Source organism: Oryzias latipes, chromosome 14 (genome assembly GCF_053564925.1).
Source record: "Oryzias latipes strain Hd-rR chromosome 14, Olatipes_Hd-rR_3.1".
NCBI lineage: Eukaryota > Metazoa > Chordata > Actinopteri > Beloniformes > Adrianichthyidae > Oryzias > Oryzias latipes.
The window spans coordinates 4253137-4263862 of record NC_136250.1 but is presented as its reverse complement, the minus strand read 5'-3'; the positions used below and the strand labels follow the sequence as shown (position 1 = coordinate 4263862).

General features: G+C 41.3%; 1 protein-coding gene across 2 annotated transcripts; it reads right to left on the bottom strand.

The window, feature by feature from the left end:
• Positions 1 to 569: 569 nt before the first annotated feature.
• pitx1 (paired-like homeodomain 1) lies at positions 570 to 9176 on the bottom strand. Of its 2 annotated transcripts, XM_004076050.5 has the most exons (5): positions 9009 to 9176; positions 8239 to 8293; positions 4747 to 4899; positions 3782 to 3984; positions 570 to 1844 (listed from the first exon to the last, which is right to left on the bottom strand). In XM_004076050.5, exons 2-5 carry the CDS (start codon positions 8282 to 8284, stop codon positions 1296 to 1298), a joined length of 951 nt encoding a protein of 316 aa, XP_004076098.1. In that variant the 5' UTR covers positions 8285 to 8293; positions 9009 to 9176; the 3' UTR covers positions 570 to 1295. The 2 variants fall into 2 exon arrangements, with proteins under 2 accessions (XP_004076098.1, XP_004076099.1); XM_004076051.4 differs by lacking the exon at positions 4747 to 4899 and having other exon boundaries at positions 9009 to 9165.
• Positions 9177 to 10726: the final 1550 nt, after the last annotated feature.

Below are 10726 nucleotides of genomic sequence, written 5' to 3'. Positions count from 1 at the left end.
GCATAAACACACAGTTATTGCTGCGCTGCCGCTAATATCAGTCTAATGGTTAGTAATATAGATATGGGGATTCCTGCAAGTGTCAAAAAACAAGATATGCTTCCGACTGATTCCAAGTTTGACTCGCAGTAAACCGGCATTTTATTTTGCTCCAATAGTTGAAAACATTTGTTTCTAAAACATTGCAATTGAATCCAAAAATCAGTCGTCTGTGCTTTGACCTTAAAGAGCCATAAAACACGTTTGAAGACGAAGCGCGCAGGTGCGAAACTCAACTGGGTTTTTGCGCCACGAGTTCAATCTGAGGCTCAGTCAAAATGTCTGAAATAAACTTTAACGTTTTAACCGCATGCAACAGTAAGAACATTTAATGTTTTCTTAAGTCAAACGTGTCAACATGTTTTATTTTGTATTAAACACTGACAAATGCGTATTACTTTGACCTGCAATCAGTGAGCAAAATGCGTAAAACCAATATCTGCAGGGTGGGTGAAAAAAAAACTGGAAAAAAAACAACCCACAAACCACGTGAATTTTAGACTTTAGAAAAGAAAACAAAGAAGCTGTGATCTTTTAAAAATCGTCCGACTCTTTTACTTTAATCATTTTAAATTAATTGGACAGATTTCCTGCGCTATTTTCTGCACCTGTTCTTTGGAAAAAGCAGAGCGCCAAACAATGACTCCCCTAAAAGCTTCTTGGAATAAACCTCTTCAGCTGGAGTTTATTCAAACAAACACCGTAAACACATGAATCATGTTTGGAATACACTTAAAGCAAATTAGTTTTTGCAAAATATTACATTATTGTACAAAGCACGTCAGTTTAAACAAGTGGGTTTGTTTTCCCCATGTTCTGTTTCTGGATGAATGGAAAGCATTTGGGAACCGCAGGCGCATACTTGAACCACGCATGTGCACAAAACAGAAAGCAGACAGTATCAAATATGCACAAGGTGTTTTTTTTCTATGGTTCTTTTAAGGTCGACATTTAGTTTTAAATTCTTGTTTCGGTCTAGTCCTCTGCACAAAGGTCTGCAAAAACAAGCAAGAAAAAGGCAAAAAAAATCATCTTATTAGACCTGTATATATATTTACATTTACATATGTACAGTGCAGCAAATGTAACAAGTCCTTATAATAAAAAATCAATACATTTCAATTGAATTGCTGTGTAAGTTCACAGGTAAACGTGTAACCCGCATGATCCTTTGTTTTCTTTCAGAACATGATTGCAATAATCCAGTTGGGCTGTTTGATTGTGTTGGCGTCCTCGGGTTTGTAACATCAAGCCCGTCAGCTGTTGTACTGGCAGGCGTTCAGGCTGGAGCCAGGGCTCTGCAGGCCGCTGTATCCAAAAGTCGGATGCTGTTTGGACTTCAGTCTGAGAGTTGCCAGGCTCGAGTTGCACGTGTCCCGGTAAACGCTGTACGGGGAGCCGGGAGGCCCGTAAGGACAGGCGGACGACGACATGGCCGAGTTGATGCCGGACGTTCCGATCCCGTTCAGGTTGCTGATGTTGTTCAGACCCGGGGTGGGCATGCCCGGCACGGCGGAATGCCCCATCCCGGAGGCCATGGTCATGGAGGAGATGGAGTTGGGCGCAGAGAACATGGACTGCGAGGTGAGCGGACTCATGGAGTTAAAGAAGGTGAAGTTCTTGGTGGAGAGCGGCGCCGGCGCGAGGCCCTTGTTGGTCCAGTTGTTGTAGGTGTAGGCCGGGTACATGTCGTCGTAGGGCTGCATGAGGCCGCTGAACTGCGGCAGGTAGCTGTTCTTGCACAGGTCCATCTGCTGGTTCCGTTCGCGCTTCCTCCACTTGGCGCGGCGGTTTTTGAACCACACCTGGAAGACACGTGCGCGTTAGTGCGCAATGCAAAACAGTGGGGTGTCACCAGAGCCGTTACCATTGTTACTATATCACGTTAAATAAAAATTTTAAAAAATATTATTTGGGTTTCCCACTTCATCAAAGAACCCACACTTGTGTTCAAAAAAATATTCATAACTAATAATTATATAAAAAACCATAAACTTAAAAAGGCGGACGTCATTTTCTGGTTTTTAATAATAAAAATGTAATTGTAATTTTTAATTGTATTTTTTATCTGTTCAAATAAAGGTTTATTAAAGTTGCCAACATTTCTTTACAATGTTAAAAAAAAATAACGAAGGCGAATTATAATATTTCTAAATTGAACTTTATCCTTTTCAATTATGAAAATACATTTTTACCTAATAATATTAGTTTCTAGAAAAACATTTTAAAAAAATGTTATAATAAGAAAAATATTCACCTTAAATCTGTAAAAAGAAAACGTCGCAACGTCTAACACTGGAATGTACATCTTACTTTTTTCATAAGTATTGATGAACGAGTTTTTTTGGGGATTTTCTCATTGAATCACAAAATCCATTTTGATTCAACTAAACTACACTAATTGAGAACAAGACAAACGGATACATATTGAAATGAAAGCTTAAAATGACATTGAAGTTTGTCTCTGGTTAAGATCAAACAAATAACCTAAAAAGGTCAGAAAAGCATAAAAACATTTGAACCCGCTGATGGTCAGATAAAGGTGCGCAGCTGTAAGTTCGCTTCTTCCCTCTCAAGCAATAAATCAAACTAATTATAATTAATAATTATATTCTAATTATCATATTTAATTAATCTAATGTGGCCTATGTGTTTATGCCTTACAGTAAACATTTCCATATATTATTATGAGTAATTAGATTTTAAAGAGGGAGGCATCTTCATACGTTTTTTTATTTCTGTAATGAGTTCTGTTGTTGTCTGAGAGTCTAAAATAAACCAATAAATCACATCAAATCAAAGTAAAGCCTTTAAACGAAAAGGACTAAATGTTAAATAAATGGTTCCAAGTCTGCAAAAAGCAAACTTAGTAACCTTACAAAATAAGTGCGCTTACAAAGAGCTATAAGCTCAGCCAAATATAAAGCAGGTCTCACTCCACTCCACTCGATCTGAACTTTTCTTCTTCCTCTTTCAGTCTTTTTCTCTCTATAGACTGAATATTTTGATGCTATTTGAGATTTGTCAAGCTCGGTCTGTCGGGCGCCATGCATCTGCTGTAAATTAAAACCAACTGCAGCTGTTTTGTTTTAAAGGCGCGTTTGGTGCGTAGCTTTTGCAAAGAATCTGAAGAAATGGCTGCGTGTTGTCGAGTTGAGGACGTGAAGCGAGTGGAAACAGTTTGTTTCAATGTTTGTGTCGATTGAAGCTTTTAAAATAAATCCTCTAAAATTCAGATAACTTTTATTTAATGAGGTCGATACTGCATCGATGCAAAGGTGAGAAAGTGTGGTTAAGAGTAGCCATAAAATTAAAAAGAAGTATTAAACGCATACACACAAAAATTAAATTAAAAAAGCGATCTTCCTGCAAAAAACGTAATGACGTTTCATTGAGGAAACACAAAACAACAAATCAAACATTTTAATTGTTAATATGCCAATAATGTTTTTTCCCATAATTCTCTCAATGCATTTAAATTAAATGTTTTAAAGTTGGCTCCTTACAGGTCAAAACGCTAAAACGAGCAGCTTTTTTCATATAACCTTTAGACTTTTGAAATCTATTATTATTTGTTTTCTTTTCGTAATTTGGTGATAGTAAAAATCAATATTTTATTGAGCTTTGCGCACAGATATATTTAAAAATCACGTTCAGTAAACAGTCCTGTTTGCTCCCGGCTGATCGGGTCGGGTTTCTGGGCGCGGGGGCTCGGCCCTTCCGCCCGCATGCGGCCTCTTACCCGCACTCTGGCCTCGGTCAGGTTGGTCCACACAGCGATCTCCTCCCTGGTGCTCATGTCCGGGTAGCGGTTCCTCTGGAAGGTGGCCTCCAGCTCTTGCAGCTGCTGGCTGGTGAAGTGAGTCCGCTGCCGCCGCTGCTTCTTTTTCTTGGGATCGTCCGCGTTCCCGTCATCGCTCCTGTGCTCCGCGCCCCTCTCCTTCTCTGTGGATGAATCGGGACGAAAACTAAAGCGTCTGACAAATACTGTGTGGCTTTTTATGCTATAAAAGGTGTAGTATTTTCTCGGTCGGAATTCAAAGTTTTTGGAAGACAGGAAAGTGCCAGAAAAGCTGTTTTGCACCATATAAAAACCACAGTAAAGTTTTATACTTTGATTTTCTCACCGATTAGCACAAACAAACTCACTGGTTTTCACTGAGATCTTTACTGCTATCTCTCATCTTTACTTCTTCATTAAAGTGAGGGGCTCACGTGCAAAGGTCATTCACCTAAAGCAAACAACAGTCTGAGTGTCTGACACAAGAGTGAGCGTAAAGCGCAGAGACAGAAACACGTCCACCTCCGTGCGCAAATCCAAACTGAAGAAGAAAATAAATCACACACATGAGCTGCTGCTTTTTCTGTGGAGAGCAGAAGAGAAGCCTCCGCTGATGTGGAAAAGCTGAGGCTTACAACAGACCTCCTGGCTTTTAGCTCAGATCGGTGGAGGGCCCGGTATTTATAGCTGCTCTTAATGCATTTACTGACTGCAAGCCAGGCTCATCCGAACATTTTTCCGTGACACAATGAGGAATCCTGCCAAGTTTTTCAGCCCGTTCAGTGATACTTGAAAGCATATTAATAAACAGGGGCACGTAACGTGATTAAATGAGCTCGAGCATGCTTTGAAAAAAAAATCCTCCCGCTTCCGAAAGGCGTTGAAAATGATCTGGAGAAGAAGGAATCGAGTCTGACGGTGTATACCTGCCAACTCTGCGTCTGAAGACTCGCTGCTTGAGTTCTCTAAAGTTTCTCTGCTGCTGTTGGAGCTTTTCTGTAAATGAAACGCGGCGGCCACGTCGCGCGTCGGCGGCGGAGCTCTCGCTGCCTCTGCGATTCTGTCCAAATTCATCCCACCTTGAAGAGAAGGATGCGTAAAAGAGAAGAAGCGGGGTGAGTCCCGGGCTGGCCGAAGCCTTCCTCAACAACAGGGCCTCTACAAATCCAGCCGCTGTCAAACACACTCCGCGACATGAGCGGCTGAACCTTGCAGGGAGACTCTCCGATGCGTTTTGTTCTCTTTTGCACACAAATAAAAGTAATAATGGAAGCTCAAAGGGGGAAAAAGTTTAGTTTCCTTTCTTTGCGGCGGCAACCGTCTTCCTTCTATCCACAGTCAAACTTCTGCTCGATGTGACCGAGAGGAAGCTCCGCTCTCACACACAAGACCCACCCATGCGCTGCGTTAACCTGCCCAAAACGGTCGGGTCCCACCCACCAAACCTGCCAGGAAATATATCCAAGCCGGACTGACGTCAAGCTAAAACGATTGAAAGGGTGCTTTTAATTGATGTGATTTTTTCCCCCGCGCGTACAAAAGGGATCAGTGAAAATTCAAGCATTAAGGGTGAGAAATTACACAATTTTCCTGATCGTGACGTGGCGCGCAGTGCAGCACAGCGCGTCTGCCTCATAAAAACCGCGTCTTTTCGTCATCTTTGAAACGCGCCCAGCAGCTGCGCGCTTCTGTACACACTCATTCACACAAAGCAGATCTCAGATATGTTCTGAGCTGAATAAACATTTGCTGTGTGACACAGGCCTGCCCAGTTACTGTTCCCTGTGTGTGAAATGTGCACGGTGATGTCGAGTTTATTTAAAGTATGAGCTACGCGCACAAAGGCACAATCAGGGGTGATAAATGGCGCCTCGGTGGACCTCACAATGCTGAACCTTTGTGTCTGACGGCGACAAGCGGCACAGTTCCAAGCAAACAGGAGGAGAAGAACCGTCTGTTGACAGCAGGGGATCTGTCTGCTCTTTGCCCAAACAAGCTGTGATTTACAATCTGGCCTTTTCAGAAAGATGTTTTTCCCTCTGGAGCGCTGACCTTACAGTTTCTTTTTTTCTGGGACGCAAACATTCTGCCTGGATGCGATTAAATGAAGCCACTGATGGGAACATATTTGTTCCTTTAGTTGGCACTGACGCACACGCTGCAGTCGGTGGTGCTGTGGCGCGAGCGCTCCAAGAACATCCAAACCGAATTGAGCTCTGCGCCCTGAAGCTGCTGTTGTGTGGCTGTTTAGAAAAGACTATAGTTTTTTTCTTTGAAATAAATAACATCTTATTTTATTTAATTTCTACTATTTTCTTTTCTGCATAAATGTTTTTCTTTTCAGTTTATCGTCTTGCGTAAAATAGGATTGCGGCTGTCAGATGGCGCGTGGACTAAATATTGTGTTCTCGGTTTGATCTTTTGTTAAAAAAGCGAATAACTGTGACCAATGTCTAACACAATTGTTAGATGTTTTATGACACATTGAGTGTGCTTCCCTGTTAACCTCACACAGCTTTTCACCTCCACAGTAGAGATGGAATTGCCTCACGCACCAACGGCGCTGCTCTTTCTCTAAATATATAAAAAGTATCTTGTATGACTCCTTTGACCCTCGAGCATCGCTGATCTCATGCAATTAGTTTCTGCCTCAGCCAATAAGACGGCTGCTGATCCCAACAGTGTGAAGTTACCCGGCCCGCTGCGTTGGAGCAACGCGGCCAGCAGCTCGACTGAAACCGTCTGAAACCCCGGCTGCTACCGGCGCCACTGTCAAGCTTTTTTCTGCCTCTGAAGGACAAAGACTTGACATGAGATCCTCGTCCGACCGGAAAACTTCCCCGAAGGTCTTTCTGAGCATAATTGTGCAATCACTCAATAACTGCATGGATCTTGGTTCAACTGCGCCGCCTCTCTGTGCAAAGGCCTCACCTGCATTTGCCTGACAAATGAGATTGTTTAGTGTGAATCTAAACCGTTAATCTAAATTACTTTTTGAGAATTTCATCTTTATTTTGCTCTCAGTTCTTCCTCGAGATGACCGTCCAACATGCAGCACTTCCACCGAATGCAGCCAGAGTAAAGAAACCAAACCAAAACTTCAGGGCATCACTGACGTTTGAAATTAAATGAAGAAATGCAACCAGGAGGCTTGATCGCCATTTATTTAATTTGCCTGAATGAATTTCCTGTCTCCACAGATCATATAATCCCATATTTTTAATAATTTGGAATCATACCAAGTTTGAAGTATGCACCTTGTAAAAAAAAGAATCTCTTACAGCTGGAAAGAGTTGTCAGTTTAGATCACAACCTAAAGTCGAAGCTACGCAAGGATCATAACAAACCCAGTGACCTCGCAACTCCACGCCAGAATATTAAGGGATTTGCAGGACATGGAGATCTATCTGCTGAGTGCTACCTTCTTCTCTGTCCCCACGCTGTGAGCTGATAAATGGTGGTAACCCAAATACTCATCCTCCATCCCTGCCCGTGTCCTGATGCTCCACTCCTCTGGAGGGCACTTGCGCGTGATGGATGACTTAAAAAGCCTTTCCATCCGGCAGGACAGGTTAAAGGCCAGTGGCAAAGCAAATACTCATATTTGTCCATGAAGAAGTGAAAATAAAACCAAGGAGACGTCATCAATTACGCATCAAAGTACAGTCTTTGTGTTTTTTGTTTTTTTGTTTTTTGTTTTACTTGTTGGGCACAGCAAAGCCAAGCAGCGGGAAAACGAATCATCTAGAAAACCGAAGCTGCAGATTGAAAGGCTGGTCCGCAGCGATGTAACTGAACCCGGTTAGTAACTGGAGAAGGACAGAGCCGATTATTGCCTAGGTGATGGTTTTCCTTCTGGCCCAAAGGCCTTCTTGACCTGCAGTCTGACCGGCAACAAACAGCTTTACAGAGCAGAGCGCCGTGCCAACAAAACGCCTGCTAACGTCGAGATCACAAAAAAACACACAGGAGAAAGAGATCAGCAGCGTTCCTCTAACTTTTCAAGAGTTTTAGTTCGACTGAAGCCTTAAAATTAGGCTGTAAAAACACGTTGCACAAATATATGAAAGATTTTAAACAAGAAGACACAGAAGTCCACCATGAATCCTCATAAACTGAAATAAAATCTTATGCGCAATGTTTAAGAGCATGCGCAACAACGCGTTAATACCGATTTTTGTCTTTTGGATGAAAAAACAATGGTATTTTAGATATTAAACTTATCACACCCATAACTCATTTCATTGTCCTGTTTTTTTCATGATCAGAAATGGAATTAGTTGAGGTCAAAACCGGCATTTATTTAAAAAATCCAAGGAAGACTGTTTTACACGGACTGATTTAAGACTTTGTATTTCAGGGAATTTTTACAAAAACTAAAACTGTGAGCGAGAAAAGAAGAAAAGTAGAACTGATACCTTGGTCCCCACAGGAAATAACATTCTTTGATAGATTCAGTTCCATTCCAGATGCCTGAAACACACAAATTCAATATGTTGAATAGAAGGATTTTCTTTTTCTTTGTTGTTCTTTAATCCTGGTAAAATAATAAAAAATAAACATGTAAAATTCAAAAGGAATGTCAAAGCAGAATGAACATTAAACCCTTTAAATATTTCTACCATACATTTTTTTTCATTTCCATTTACAAATCCTACGCTAAACAAAAATAAAATCAATGTAAAAGCAATAATCTTCTCTGTCCTCTATGACATCTGTCAAATGTCTGTCATAATTTGATCAATATGCGTTCTTGGAGTTTTGGCCAAACAGAAACATCGCTGACCAAACTTCACAGACGCAAAGGTTACCTTTACCATGACACTGCGCGCATTCTCACACAAAGCTGCTCTTATCTACAGGAATCCTTTTGCTGCTTTTATGTCCACAGTAAATCTTCACTCAGAACGCACAGCCCTGCTTCACTCCCGTCCTTTCACCGAGCTGTAGGCAGCAGTCTGAGTGCTTCATGTGCTTCACACGGATGCTCAGAGACCTCGAACAGCTCTGGATCTATGGATGTTTTTTAAAAAAATCTGAAGCTGAGGCTTAAATCCTGATCGCTCCCGTGCGTAAAGTTCCATTAAACTCAGGGCAGGGCAACCTCAAAGTAAATGTTTGTCATTTACTTTGACTGGCTGCTTCAATAATGCTCAATACATTTAGCAATATTTCTAATTTTACTCACCAGTCAGTTCCCAGCAGAAGACAGAAAAAAAATGTAACAAAGCCTCACAGTGTCCCCATGCAGGTGTTCAGTAAATCCACTCGGGCTGTAGCGCGTGAACGCTGTGTCCGCGGATGTCGGCGCTTTACGCGTCTGTGCAGCGCTGTCTTGGTTTTCTTCCCCGGCACTCCGCTGCACGCCTCGCGCTGACGTCACCACAGTCATCCCATCCATCCCTCAAACCAGCACCCCCCACCCACACACACTCACACACACACACACACACACTGAGGCCGGTGGTACTGCCGCATCACATCGTTCAACCTCCTGCATTTGCACATTTTCAGTGTTTCTTCATGAACTTAGATCCCTACGGTTTGCTGAACATTAGTCGTCATTAACAGAAACAGTTCATCGCTCATTTTATTTAACACTTTTAAATTCATAAAAGTTTTTTATTCCTTTAAACCAATTGAGAAAATCCGCCAAAGTGCGCGTGTTACCAGTTAAGTCTTATTTGAACTTATTGTGGCGAAAAACGATTCTAAATAAATCTCAAAAACATATGCGTCACTAAAGAAGTGAAATAAAATTGTATTTATTTATAATCTTTAATAATATCTAAACATAAAAAAATAAGGACACATTTTAGAATGCACACAACCCATACTTTTTCTATTGACTATTTCCCCATTTAAGCTTTACAAAAAATGCAGTTTTAGAAATAAAAAGTTTAGATTTTCCAAATATATCATAAAATTGAGAATATGTATTGTCCGTACAATATTCTTTAATTTTATCTTAGAAAAAACACATTTCTAAGAGTAAATCTGCAGAAAACAAATCATTTTGAAAAATCGTATTCGCTTATTTTATTCTCTGAATATTTAATAAAATCGACGACACGTTTATTTTTATTCTTCAACTCTCCTATCTCAGATTTTTTGGGGGGTTTGTTTGTTATAATAGTCCCTGAGTTTTTTCTTTTTATTTAGTTTTTATTAGTCTCGTTTAATCAAACGTTTTTAACTTTAACAGATGTTTTTATTTAATCGAATACGCTGGAATGGGGACGGGAGCTGTTAAAGTGAAATGAGGTGACTCGGTTCGGGAGGTAATGGACCTGTTCCCCGTTTGAAAAGGGAAACAGGTGAAAACAGTGGAGTGTTTGTGTGAGAAGCGCAGCAGCAGAGAGGAAAAAACGGACGTTTCTCCTGCAGCAAACAGTCCAATGATTCAGGTCAAATGAGGCTGATTGAACAAGAAAAGTAAAATGTATTGAATATGTGTCGTTTTTAATTAATTGATCAACTGATCCAAAAAGGTTTGTTTTTGTATCTGCGATCATGATTTTGGACCCCAAAAAATGATGTCAGTCTCCAGCTGCTGGATCATGGCTTCATCGTACCAAATATTATTTCCAGAGTCGCCCTCTTTGGGGCTGAAACATGAGAGAAAGTGTGAAATTTGTCGCACTGTAATACTTTCCTTTTTAAGTGAGCCAAGCGCTGCGCGCAGTGCAAAGCCCGGCTCTGCGAGAGGGATCCAGGGGGGATTAAAGCGGCGCTGCGGGCCTCCCTCATCCCGCAGCAAAAGCTCTCCTCATCTGCCTTTTTCCCTCCGCTGCAGCTTCTATTCTTCCCGAGCCAGTTGGTGTGAAAAACACCAGGCTGCCTGTTTCTCCTGCACGCATGGAGGCAGAAAACCTGCTTGTTTTATGGGAACATTCACATTTTTAA